The 14,074-nt window shown below is 36.8% G+C and overlaps 1 protein-coding gene across 3 annotated transcripts in view; it reads left to right on the forward strand.

Moving 5' to 3' along the window:
* PLA2G4A (phospholipase A2 group IVA) overlaps nucleotides 1–14,074 on the forward strand; it is a 167,680-nt gene that overhangs the window by 23,358 nt on the left and 130,248 nt on the right. For all 3 annotated transcript variants that reach the window (XM_004468450.5, XM_004468451.5, XM_012529014.4), the window contains 2 exons: nucleotides 495–597; nucleotides 9,976–10,057. In XM_004468450.5, the coding sequence (XP_004468507.1) occupies nucleotides 535–597; nucleotides 9,976–10,057 (145 nt within the window). In that variant the 5' untranslated portion in view covers nucleotides 495–534. The remainder of the gene's footprint in view (nucleotides 1–494; nucleotides 598–9,975; nucleotides 10,058–14,074) is intronic.

Below are 14,074 nucleotides of genomic sequence, written 5' to 3' on the forward strand. Positions count from 1 at the left end.
CTCCTAAAGTAAACTGTTACCTTAGAATGAGCAAACTTTCTTTGAACTTACTAAAGTTCATTTAAAATTCCTAAAATTTGCTAAGGTGAAAATGTTCCTTTTTATTGTTAATTTGTGTAATGCTGACACAACGAGAAAAGACACAATGGCATGTGGTTGTTTTTAATAAAGAGTACAAAAATAATTTTAATTTTCCGTAATTTCAGTGTATTTCTCATAAAATACTTGGCAAATGCAAGCCAAAAAATCCTGGACTTTCCTAATAATTACTCATAGAATAAATTTGAACAAATAAATAAGGAAATCAAACAATACTATCAAGATAGACTTTCCTTTCTCCTAATTTATGTGTGTATACCTGCTCATATATACAACCAGAGAACTGGTTTCAGGGAAGGTAGACTTTCACTTCCTAAGGTGTATGCTCATCATTATTTGAATCTTGGAACTACATCCAAGAGGAAGTTTAACAATGGCTATTGTTTATTTTGTAGGTTTTAAAGAAGCTAGAGTGCCAGAGAATACCTTTGAAGTATGAAAAGATTTCCTGTATTTGAAACCAAAATGCCATTTATAGATCCTTATCAGCACATTATAGTAAGTCATTTATTGTTTATGTATTTTTTTCAGGGGGTGGCAAATATATCTCTCAGGGGGTCTGAGAATATTAATGTTGTTGACGTGGTAAAACTCCATGCTAAGCCCTGAATTTTTGTTAAATGAATTTAATGGGGAATAAATAAGCTAAAATGTATAATAAAACTAACGCATCCCTGCTTTTTATCACTCTGAGTTTCCAGATTTCTGCAGCAAAACTGAGCTTTCATGGAACAATAAAAAATGTAGTTGTCTCTTAGCTGTTATCTGCCTGCATAGTTACATACTTCACATGGACCGGTGGAGAGAGGACTCGGGCCTTCCACTTATAGAAAAAAAATCTAATCAAGGTCCTCTTTTGGTGTTAAATTCATGAATCCAGAGGACTTTTCAGTTTTTTGTTGTTGTTCATGTGTTTGCTTGTTTCCCCCTCACCTCCCCTGGCCATTCCCCTCTTCTTAAGAATCTCTTGTAAGATTTCTCTGATATCATGTTCTTGGTTGTTGGTTCCTTCTCAGTTTTGTGTGCAAAGTTTTCTTTGTTTGACTTTTTTTTTAAATTGAGATACAACATACATAAACTGCATGCATCTTATTTATACTTTGATGAATTTTTACATATGTGTTCCTGCATTCCACCCATGAAACTATCACCCAGATAGAAATAAGGAACATTATAAGTGCTTCAGAAGGCTTGTTCATGTCCCTTCCAGTCAATATAACCCCCAAAGGTAACCAGTATTTGACCTCTATCATCATAGATACATTTTGCCTATTCTTGACCTTTATATAAATCTCTGAATTCAACTTTATATCTGTGTGATTCGGTCACACTGTTGTAACAGAAGTCCATACTTTTCCATGGCCATGTAGTATTTCATTATATGAGTATACCACAAATTCTTTATGTAGTCTACTGATGATAATTATAATTTCACTGAATGATAATTGTACTATTGTAAATCGAGCAACCATATATGTGTGAATCGTTTTCTTTTCTGTTTTATTGGTTTATTAGTTTATGTTTGCCCTGATACTCATTTATCTTAATTTCTTAGCTTTAAAATGTGTCTTTATATATGGTAGTGTAAATTCTCCCAAGTTTTTCTTCTTCAAGAAATCTTCACAGTTGTTTAGGCTATTTGTAGTTCTTTGTACTTTCAGTTAATTTTACAATCAATTTGTCAGTTTTTACAAAACAAAAGGTCAGTTTGTCCTCTGTGCTTGGAAAGGGCAAGCTATCTGCTCCAGTACTTGGAGGGGGTAGGCCTTGCATCTCATTGTTAGGGTGAGTGATGCTATCCCATAGGAAAGATCCTCCATCCCATTGCTCAGACAGGTTAGAGCCTGTGTCCCGGCATTGGAGGAGAACCTGGCTACCATTTTGATGTTCATTGATGGTGGAGTCTTCACTCCAGTGGTTGGGGAAAGCATAGCCCCTGGGCAAGCTTTGGAAGGGATGGGCTGCCCCATATCAGTCCCAGAGGATAAAACATCAATCCATAGATGATTCTTAGACCTTGAAATCTATTGGAGTTTGCTCTGCTCAGTTTTGGACTTGTTTGGGATCCATGACCCTTATTTTCCTTTCAGTTTCTCCCTTTAGAAATTGGAATGTTTATCCTATGTGTGTCCCATCATTGTATATTGGAAGTAGATAATTTGATTTCACAGGTCCATCAGAGGAATTTTGCCCTGGACAAACTACACCAAAATAATTTTGATGAGATTTTGTACTAAGCAGTATTCTAATATGGCTTATGGCTTTCGAGAAGTTGTAATGGAATGAATATATTTTGCATGTGGGAAGAATATGTCTTTTCGGGGTCCAGAGGGCAGACTGTTAAAAAGGAATGCTCAGGTCCCAACCCCTGGTCCTGTGGGTATGAACCCATTTGTACATAAGGCTTTTGAAGATATTGTGGTTAAGGTGTGCCCAAATTGAATGATGGTAGACTTATTTCAATATGGCTGAAGTCTTTATAAGCAAAGGAAATTGGACACACAGAGAGAAGCCACAGGAGAAGCAAGAAACCAGAAGTCAACAGAACCCAGAAAAGAAGACCCGAGCATGCGCATTATCATATGACGAAAACACCAAGGAGCCCCAAAGATTGTCAGCCAGAAGTTACTGATCCCAGAAAAGCAATCCTTCTAGTTGCTGAAATCAGTCAATAAATTCCCGTTGTTTAGGCCAATCCATTGTGTTCATTGTATGATATTTGTTTTAGCAGCCAGGATACAAAAACAGTTAGTAAGGAGGAAAAATAAGAGGAAATTTGAATACTCTGAGAATGTACAATAAGAATAATTAATTCAGTCTAGGGATAATCTGGGAAAGCTTCCAAGAAGAAATGACATGGAAACATAAATATGAGGTTTAGTAGGCTTTAGTCAGGAGGAGAGGAGGAAACAACTCTTCTGGGTTGTGTGAGGCAGTCTGGAGGTGAGACAGTTCATGGCTCAAGGTAAGGAAACAAGTTCAGTGTGGCTGGAGCATAATAAATTTCAAAGGGCATTATAATTTTGAATGACCTTTATTCTCCTACCTAATCTGACCATGCCTCATTACTGACTTCGCGGAAGTCCCCACATGTCTCTTGTCAGGTGAAATTATGAACTGGTCATTCAATTTCTTCCTCTAATGGCAGAATCTATTAAAAAATAAAACTGCATCTTGTTATTTTAAGGTTCAGTACTAACACCTTTTCATGCAAATTTTGGTAACTAAACCTAAATATTTAGGCCATGATAATTACCTATGGGGCATCATCTCAATATGGTGAATCATGCAAAAATTGTATATCTGCATCACTTTTTTTTTTCACCTTCCCCAGTGTCAGAGTTGGACACTCAATGAATATTCCAATTTGCTGCCCTTATTAAGTAAAGAGGATTCTTAGACCTTTATAGTTGTATTCTTTCTTCTTGTTCTTGCTGTGTGTGAGCATGTATGTGTGTGTAAATTGTCTTAGTAACAAAATTTCATGCTCTAGTTTTCACAGGAAGATATTTTAAAAAATTGATAGCGATCACGTTCAATGCAGAAAACAATATTAGTATATAGGAAAAATGGGAAAAATCAACAAGCTAACTTTTGGTGCCAGACAGACAAGCACAGTTTCATCTGCCTCAAGGCATGGAAGATTGGGCTCTTTTTCACCACACTTGTGATGCAGTGACATGTTGGAGACACCTTTGGGCTGATACAGCAATCTGCAGCCAGCAAGCTCTCTTGCTTACAGTGGTGCTGACTTCTAAGAAGGTTATAGAAAATGGAGCAGTAAATACAAGACAAAATTCAGTTCCCATGTGTCTGGAGTTGCTGCTATAAGGTGCTTTCCAATCTTAAGGAAATTTGTGCCTTCAGAATTTACTGAAAGTGGTTTTGGAGCAGGGGGCATCAATTTTACAAGAAGGAGTCCAGCACAAAATATTTATTATAAAAACACAAATTTTTACTCTGAAAATGAGTCACTTCCTTGGAGTGAGAAAAAAGCCACACCTCTTCCCACCATCTATTAGCAATGGAGAGGGACCATTGCCTTACATCCATGGAAACTAAGGTTGTGTTCCCTTTAGAGAATTTGTCAACCATATGGTTATGTTAGGGTACTGCTTGCTAAAATGCAAGCTCCTTTACAAAATAGCATTGTAGGGTGACTGAAAATTTTACCAAAAATATAGAGAGTTGGGAAGCAGACTTGGCCCAGTGGTTAGGGCATCCGTCTACCACATGGGAGGTCCACAGTTCAAACCCCAGGCCTCCTTGACTCGTGTGGAGCTGGCCCATGTGCAATGCTGATATGCGCAAGGAGTGCCATGCAACACAGGGGTATCCCCTGATTAGGGGAGCCCCACGCACAAGGAGTGAGCCCCGTAAAGAGAGCCGCCCAGCGCGAAAGAAAGTGCAGTCTGCCCAGGAATGGCACCGCACACACAGAGAGCTGACACAACAAGATGACACAACAAAATTCCCGTGCCACTGACAACAACAGAAGAGGACAAAGAAGAACATGCAGCAAATAGACACAGAGAACAGACAACCGGGAGTGGGGGGGTGGGGAGGGAGGGCAGGGGAGAGAAATAAATAAATAAATAAATCTTAAAAAATATATATATATATAGAGAGAGTTATTACTCTATACTATAGTGCAAACAGAGGGGAAGAACACTGGCTAAGTAGTCAAAGAACTAGTGTTCTAGTATTAGCAGTTACAAGCCCAGGAGCACTTAGATTCTAGATTTAGCTGTTTCATCTGGAAAACAGCGTATGAAAAGTACCTGTTATGTCTACTTTGTAGGGTTTTTCTAAATAGTAAATTAAATTGCATGCATGTAATTATTCTTTGGGAACTTAATAAATGTAAGATATTTCCAAAGGAAGTTATAAGGTGAGATAGCACTACTGGGCAATCAGAAATACAAATGTGACAGAGGTATTATTATAAAAGCACAGCACTGTGCACAGATTAGTAATGAATTTTCTTGTGGTAAAGAGTATATTTTGTAATCATGAACAGATTCTGGAAAAGTGAGGAAGAGATAGGTTAGTGAGGAGTCTTAACTTTTACTTGACATCAGCCTTGCCCTGCTCTCCCATAAGCTTATCATCTGAGGCAAAAGTGCACACATTTGAAGTAATGCATATTTCTGCTTCTTTACCACTGTACCTAGAAAGGAAACATTGCCTTCTGGGTCACCAAGTTCAGCTTTCAGTTCTAGAATTTCTATTTGGTTCCTTTTCAAATCTTATCAACCATGATATAACCTCTAGTTCAATGTGGTCTTTAAGTTTGGTTTCTATCCCTTTGAACATTGTAAGTATGGTGTAGCTGGTTTACAATATGGGTCTGTTTTTGTGCCTGTTAATTATACTGGTTTGTAATCTTGATTTCATGTCTCCTCGTGTTTCTAATTAGCTTTTATTTTGTGCTGGACTTTATATGTAAAAATTATCTGTACAAATAATTTTTCAGGGAGAATTTTATTTGATTCTCTCAGGCTCCTGATGCTTTGGCCACTTAATTTCCTTTGGACTAGAATCTGTACATCTATTATAATTAACTTACAAAAACTTGGGTGATTTAGAGAAATGCAAATCGAAACCACAATGAGATACCACTTCATATCCACTAGGATGATTATTTAAAAAGAAACAAACAAAATGAAGCAAAAACAGAAAATAACAAGTGCCAGTGAGGATGTGGAGCTATAAGAACCTTGGTGCATTGTTGGTGGGAATGTAAAATGGTGCAGCTGCTGAGGAAAACTGTTTGAAGGTTAAACAGAATTGTCATGTGACCTGGCAAGTCCATTCTCAGGTATATACCCCAAAGGGACTCAAACAGATACTCCTACACCAGTGTTCATAATGATGTTATTCATAATAGCCAAAAGGTGAAACAACTCGTGTCTATCAACAGATAAATGAAAAAACAAAATGGGTAAAGATTTCCTTTATGGGTGATAAAAAAAGTTTTAGAAATTGAAGGTAGTGATGATACATAATATTGTAAAAGTAATTAATACCAATGAATTATATACTTAAACTGGTTAATATGGCAAATTTAATGTTATATGTTAGCACAATATTTTAAAAAAACACCTTTAGTGACTGTTTCATGGATGATTATTTCATTTAAGGTATATCGAAGCTTATATTTTCACTATGATGATGACTATATCATGAAACAAGTATTTTAGACCCAAACTGTCATCATCAAATGTTTTCTTATACCTGGCCTCAGGTCTGCTGCTAGAGCAGGTCCTATAATCCTGATTAAAAGGGGATGTGAAAACTTCTTACTGCAGTGGAAAATGTACTGTATATTTGCTTTCATTTTTTGAGAAATATATATACACATATATGTTCACTTATTGTGCAAAAAGCAAGTTTCTTGTTCATGAGGGAGAAGGGTTTCAATTCATGTTTCTAATTATGATGTGTGTGTGTATATGTGTGTTTATTATGTCTGCTAGTGCTAGCAAATTCTTTTTACAAATCAGGTGTTTTGGGCATTGGGATAATTTGTGCACATAAATAACCCATGACTGAGAATTCGTAGAGCAAGTTTAAATAGCATTGTAGAATATAAATAGATAATGCTGGTTATTATTAGAAAAATGTGGGTAAATAAAACAATGCCAATGCCTCTAAATTGCATTAGAATGAAACCCCACAATAGGAAATGAAACCAAAAATAAGTATCTTATCTAAAAATGTACCATACCTTTTGGATGATATCAATGCAGCAACTTTTCATTAAACATTTCTGAGATCTTATTTTGTTTGTTTATTTATTTTTCTAAGATCTTTTAAAGTTGCCTGTTGCTGATTGTGATGATCGCAATCTCTGACTTCATTAATGAGGTTCTGTGCCTTAAGCAAACTAATTACCTTTAGTTCTAGTTTGGGTGAAAGTGAGGCAATGACAGTTGACTAGAGAAAAAATATATTTGCACCCAGAAGCTACTTTCACTTCCATCATATGATGACTGATTGTTTATTAGGTTCTTGTCTTATAGTAGTGGAATTCTAAACATATCAGGAAAAGCACAAATTGATTTGGTACAATTTGAGTGGTTCTTTTTTTCAATGCACAGTCCCCTTAGTTACAAATGTCAATATAATTCTACAGAATGAATCTAATATAGTCTCCATTTTCCAAATGATTGGGCAATTGTGATTGTGAAAAGAAAAAAGGTTTTGGTTTTCACTGTGAAAAAGATTATGGGTAAAAAAAAAGGCATGCAAAGCAAGGCAATTCAAGACCTGAAGGCAAGGCTTAGCTCTCTTAAGAAAATTTTGCTGACTAAATCAGTGGATTGAACTTAGATTTGACATCTCAATTGGAATATGGTGTGTCTTTCTGCCTGCTACCAAATGGCATTATGCTGAGTCACTAGTTTCCCCTGGGGAACACTAGACACTAGGTGTGAATTCAATATCATTTCCTAAGACATAACCAAGCATCTCCTATCCAAGTCAGAACCTAGCTCAGTCCAGACTAGTTTGGAATTATACATGACAATTGCCCCAGGAAACATGGCAACGCATTCTCAAAAGACTATTTGGATAATCACTTATTGAATTTTGACACCTCTCTCCAATAAAATTACTTAAACTCTCCGAATCTCACTTTTCACCTCTATAAATATAAATAATAATTTTTTTAGGGTCTTGGGGAATATTAAAGGAGAATTATTGCCTAGTAGAATGTATAACATGGTCTGTATTCAGTGAATCCTTATAATAACAATATCTCTCTTTCCATGTCATTAATGATAATAATCGGTTGATATATGAATGTATTTGTAGCAATTTCAGAAGTCAAGTGATAAGTAATAGAAAATAGCATCACTAGTAATGTGTATATTTCAAGGGAATGTTTAGACATTCCCAAACTCATGCAGTATTAGAAGTTCTAGGCTATAAAAAAAAAGAACATAGATGATTTTGCAGGGGCTGCCATATTATTGAGAAGTTCTCTTTAGTGAAGAAAGCTCATCCCTTTTGGATTTTCTGGGGCATTTGCTTATTGTCCTTCAGACCCAGGAACCACTTGAAGCTTTGGTGTGTTATGAATTACCTCAGTGACTTAAAAGAATTTATGGTTAACCTAAATATTCAAGGAAATTTTGCATCACTTGCAGCCTGGCCCTTTATTTATATTTGGCATATTTTTAACCAGACATTAAACCACAAAATTTATGAGGTTTACATAATTAACCTGTTACCCAATGAATAAAACTTATGAATATTGTGGTGTTAGATAGCAATCATTTAAAATCACTATCATTACATGTGAACATACTTTTTAAGGGGGGGATGTGGGGATACTGATGATTTTCAGTTGTAGTACAATAGTAGAAGTCAAATCCTCCCTCCCTCCCTCCCTCCCTTCCTTTACTTTATTTTTTTTGAAAGATTTTATTTATTCATTTATTTCTCTCCCCTTCCCCCCCCTACCCTGGTTGTCTGTTTTCTGTGTCTATTTGCTGCGTCTTCTTTGTCTGCTTCTGTTGTCAGCGGCTGGGGAATCTGTGTTTCTTTTTGTTGCATCATCTTATTTCTTTTTGTTGCATCATCTTGTTGTGTCTGCTCTCCATGTGGGCGGTGCCATTCCTGCAGGTTGCACTTTCTTTCGCCCTGGGTGGCTCTCCTTATGGGGCGCACTCCTTGCACATGGGGCTCCCCTACGTGGGGGACACCCCTGCGTGTCAGGGCACTCCTTGCGTGCATCAGCACTGTGTATGGGCCAGTTGCACACGGTTCAAGGAGGCCCGGGGTTTGAACCACGGACCTCCCATGTGGTAGACAGATGCCCTAACCACTGGGCCAAGTCCGCTTCCCAAAAATTGCTTTTATCATAGAGTGATTTCTTCAGCTCCTATTTAGTGCTCTCTAAATTTTGACCCTATATTTGACTACTGCTGGTCATTCATTATGAATTTGTATTTGTTTTTTACAATTTTTTTTATCTTCTTGCTTTTAGGCTGTCTGCTCACTTCTCAGGGTTGTCAGTATCTTGGCCTCCTTTTAATCAACCGTGGACCTTTTAACCAGAACATCTGTTAAAATTAAGTGAGATGGGAGTGGGTTCTGAGTGAGTCTTAGAAGTCTGAGACTGGAGAAAAAAAATTCTTGAACTTTAGTGGAGGGCTTTGTAATATTTTTAGTTGCTCAGAAAACTCTGTGAATTCCTACTTCTCCATTCTTTTTTTTAGTGACCAGGATTGCTGAAAAACTAATTTTCAGTTTAGTAAACTCTTCTACCTGTTAATGTTTATTAAGTACATGCCAGTTACTAAGCTAATAGAAACTTCACATGGTTGCAGAAGGTTAATAACATGCATTAAAGACTAAATACAAGACATTCATTTGCTATTGCCTTATTATTGTCTGGTAGATTTTGAAAACCACCCTGGAAAGTCTTACAGAAAAAAAGACTCTCTAGGATTGATTGATTGAACGATAACAACAAAAACAAACAAACTCAAATAATGCAATCAACTTGCTCTGGCTTTACCTTTCCAAGCCATAGCTTCCTAGTCAACCAGTACAAAGTCTGATTGTACTGCTTGAAGACCTGCGGCCTGGATTTACATTTTTCCCAAGCACCTGGTAAACCTGACAGCAGAGGTGTGCTAAGAATCAAACTGTAGTGACATTTTAAAAACTTGTCAGTAATTCTGTGTTGAAAGAGAGGTGGAACTCAGAAAAAACCAATCTTAGGATCAAAGAATGTTTCTGGTATGCACTGCAGCTTATTTTCAACTAAAATGTTTTTAATTAGTCCCAAGGAAACAATGAGAATGGTTGGTTTGGGTTCTACATTGGAAGCTAATTTCTAATTTACTATCATTTTATTTCCAGGTGGAGCACCAGTATTCCCACAAGTTCACAGTAGTGGTGTTACATGCCACCAAAGTGACCAAGGGAGCCTTTGGTGACATGCGTAAGTTTTAGTTACTTTGTTATTAATTTGTAGCTGGTTTCACCCTTTGGATTCTTCAGTTACCTTAAAAGGCCAGTGACTTTCCCTTCTTCAATTATGGTTATCTTTAATTTAGATCTTTGAATGATAGCATTTTGAACAGTTCTCTGATGCTGTTTTATCTGTCAGAATAGCATTTTCCCTTGGTTTTACAATAGCTAAGAGCACTTGAAGTCATACAAAATGTCTTATGACACAAAGATGATGACATTCAAAAAAATTCTATTTGGAAAGAGTGTAGAATGACAACCTAAAAACATGCTGTTTCTGTGAGTTGTTTTAGCTATAGGGTTAAAAAATGTAGTTTTTCTAGCTCTATTGTCATTCAGTGTGTTTATTATGTATGGGGTATATATGGAAACTGGTATAAGGCAGCTTGAATTACTGCCTGAGGATAAGGTTAAATTATCTCATTGGCAGTATCATTCTCCAAGCTTTCCACTCAAAGTGGCTGGGTTCTCAGAGATGGGGGTACAGGCAAAGACAGATAAGTATTGTGATGATGAATTTGGTGAAGTTTTAGAATATTTCAAAAATATAAAAGTGGGCTATTTAATTCTCAGGAAAGGCTTTAGAGAGAGAATGGAGATTACCATTTATGAGTCTGGAAAAGAGGGAAGGTTTATCTGCTGAAGTGACTTTTAAGCTGGTCCCTGAAGGAATCTTAGTGATGAGAGTAGGAAGAAGTCCCAGGCAAAGAAAACAGCATGTCTGGAGGCAAGGGGAAAGCAGAATTCTTGTAAAGAACAAAAATGTCCAGTGTGACTGTAGAGGAGAGAACAAAAGCACATGCTGAATTGGTAGGCAAGGACTAAGATGACACACAACCACTAGGATGGCAAGGTCCAGTATTGAGATATTATCGTAAGTGCAATGAGAAGAATTTAATGGAATTTAATTTAGGCAATCACGTGATTGGATTTTCATTTAAAAAATATTTTTGGGGGGAAGCAGATGTGGCTCAAGCAGCTGAGTGCCCGCCTCCCACATGGAAGGTCCTGGGTTCAGTTCCCCATACCTCCTAGAGAAATGAGCAAAGAACGGCAAACAAATGAGGGAGCCAACACAGGGGAGCCAATGTGACTCAGTGGTTCAGTGCTGGTTTCCTGAAAATGAGGTCCTGGGTTCAGTCTCCATCCCAGTATCTAAAAGAGATTGTTCTGGCCATAGTGTGTTAAACATATGGGAGAGGAATGTGGAATATACTATTTCTTTAGAATGCGAGGGACTTGGAGCTTGTTGAAATGACAAAGAAAAGGGACCAGAGAGAGTAGAGAGGAAGATATTAAATGCTAACAAAAGAAAGAATGCAAGTTCTGTACCCAAGCTTCAGTGAATGAAGAAGTGTATACACAGCTGAGGAGGGAAGGGGAAGGTAGGGCCTAAAGGCAGGAGTTTTGAATGAGCAGGGGTTTTCATGAGAGGAGCAGTGGCAACTTCAAATCTAGTTCAGATTGGAAGGGTTATGCTCTAGATTTTATCTCATACTTCACTCTAACACATCTACTCACTCCTTTGCCAATATTTTCTTAAGTTATTCTTATTTCACTTTTTATGATTCTTTGCATTTTTGTCATTTTAAATGAAAGTGCACTAGAAGAAAGACCTCTGTGAAAGAGGAGCTTATTTGAAGCTGCAAAACAAAGACTCATATTCTCGAGGACCTGAAGAAGTTGTATTGTTAATTGGAAAAGTCAAACTAAATTCAACTGAAGTCTATGCCAGTAACTCGCCTGATATGCAAAAGACAGGCCTAATTTGCCTGTAAAAATTATAAAAATAAAATGTATGGTTATATTCTAATATGCAAAGTAGCAGCAACCCTTTTCTTACAGTTCAGAACTGTGTCATGAGGGTCTAATTATGCTTAGGAAGAATCCAGCGGCAGTTCAAACCCTATACTCTGTGAGACTCATTTGGCTGGTGTGGATCCGATTTCTTCGCAACTTTCATCACAGACCCCAGACATATGGCAGTGGTTATTTATTATAATTAGGACAGGGAAGAAGGTGCAGTGTCATTTTAGCCTGTTTGAATTGACCTGAATAACAATACTCAAAAATGAACTTGTTACTCATTCATCTCATGACACAGAATTGGTACATTTTGAAGCCCCACTGTGTGTGTAATAAAGCTTAGACCCATGACCACTTGAAGCTCCCTTTTTAAATTGAAGGACCCAATGAAGGAATAGCCAGTGGAGATTAATCAGTTTATGAGAAAGGACAGTGTTTTGGCATCCTGTTAAAATTTTTATTCAGCATCTGTAATGTGACTTATTTTGTTTGAATTTTTATGTAATTTACGGGGAGGGTGGTAGTTGGAAACCCCTTGTACCTCCTTAATGAGTTTGTAGGAAGTCAGGAAGAGGCTAAAAGAAAGAACAAGAGACAGTGTTAGAGAACTGGATTTAATAAGATTAATATGAAAAAATGGACAATTTCAATGCCAAATGCTGTTTATTTTTGAGAACTGGTAGGAGGTTATAGTGAGAAAAGATGTAGTCATTACTGTTACTTTTCTGGGAGAAGTTCTGATGAAATTGCTTGGTGAGTGCAATTCATAAACATGACCAATTAAGCTGAATTTCTGGTTTGTACATAGAAGAGCTTTGAAGATAGACAAGAATAGAACTGTAAAAAGTGTCCTTAAGATTCCTGAAGACCAGTATAATAGAACTCTGAACCAGCTTCTGTTGTTAATAGTGTATGCATTTATTTAAAAAGATAAATTTCCATCAAGTTTTACATATTGATAAAGAAGAATGACGTATTACTATTGCGTTTTTCTGCTTTACTTGCCTAGGCAGGGCCTTTTTCAAAGATGACTAGGACATTGTGTGAAATATACTACACAATAAAGTATTTAATCCCTGGTAAAATATCTATTTTTCTACATTGTTCTAAAATTGTATCTATTTTTAAAATGCTGTCTCTTGATAAATCATCATATAATAATTTACTACATTTGAAATGTCCTCTTCTGCATTGTTAAAACTGCATAATAAGATCACGACCACTGAATGTAAAATCTTTTAAGGGTTCAGAGCTGATATTCTCAGCTCATCTGCGGTGAGCATAGATTTCATAATGGGCTGAGAGCTGTTATCTCAGCTCTCATAATGGCTCACTCATTTCCTTGTTTTCATGGGAGGGCATTGGCCAGCCAAGCTCACAGGCACCTGCCAGACCCTTCACAGACATGTTTGCTAATCTCTCTGTGGTTCAAATGGATCCTTTATTCCCAGAGCCCCAATGCCAACCATTCTCTTCATACTTCTGCCCAAGTTCATATGCAGAGGCAGTTTGAAGTTCATATTCACACTTGATTCAGAACCATGACACATTCTTATTTTTAAAGTAAATAGTTTGTATTAATTTGGTGATATTAATACAGTTCTCACTTTTGAAAATACAGGAAGTGGTAGTACCTCTGATGTAAAATAGGCAGCATGTGAACATTGTGTTAACGTCTCATTGTAAGTGTTGGGTGGATGCATGTTAAACACTTACTCTGTGTTATCCCCTTTTCTCTTCTAACAGAAGTTATGTGTTTGCAAAATGGCTGTCAGTACCAGTAGAATTTCATTGGTAATCGAGTTTGCATTGGGCATATACGAAATGGAACACTGACCCCCTGGCCACAAACCTCATTTTATAATCAAATGAAATAGCTGGCACAAATGCAGTAGCTACCTCAGTGAATTTCTACTTCTTTTTAAAAGTGCCGGGATAAACATTATTGTGTGAGATAATAGGGACATTAGAATTCAGAACTAGATAGAAATATGTTCTCTTCCCTAAAATGAAATCAGATAATGAATGGCATAATGTTTTAAAAGCTATAAAATATAGTAAAAATATTAGATTTTTAATATCCTTCTTATGGATATGGACTGAGGATTCTTTTCTTGTCAGTTTCTTTTATTGGACACTGAACTATTTCTTGTTAGAGAATTAATATCATAAACATTAGGGC

This window comes from Dasypus novemcinctus, chromosome 13 (assembly GCF_030445035.2).
Source record: "Dasypus novemcinctus isolate mDasNov1 chromosome 13, mDasNov1.1.hap2, whole genome shotgun sequence".
Lineage (NCBI taxonomy): Eukaryota > Metazoa > Chordata > Mammalia > Cingulata > Dasypodidae > Dasypus > Dasypus novemcinctus.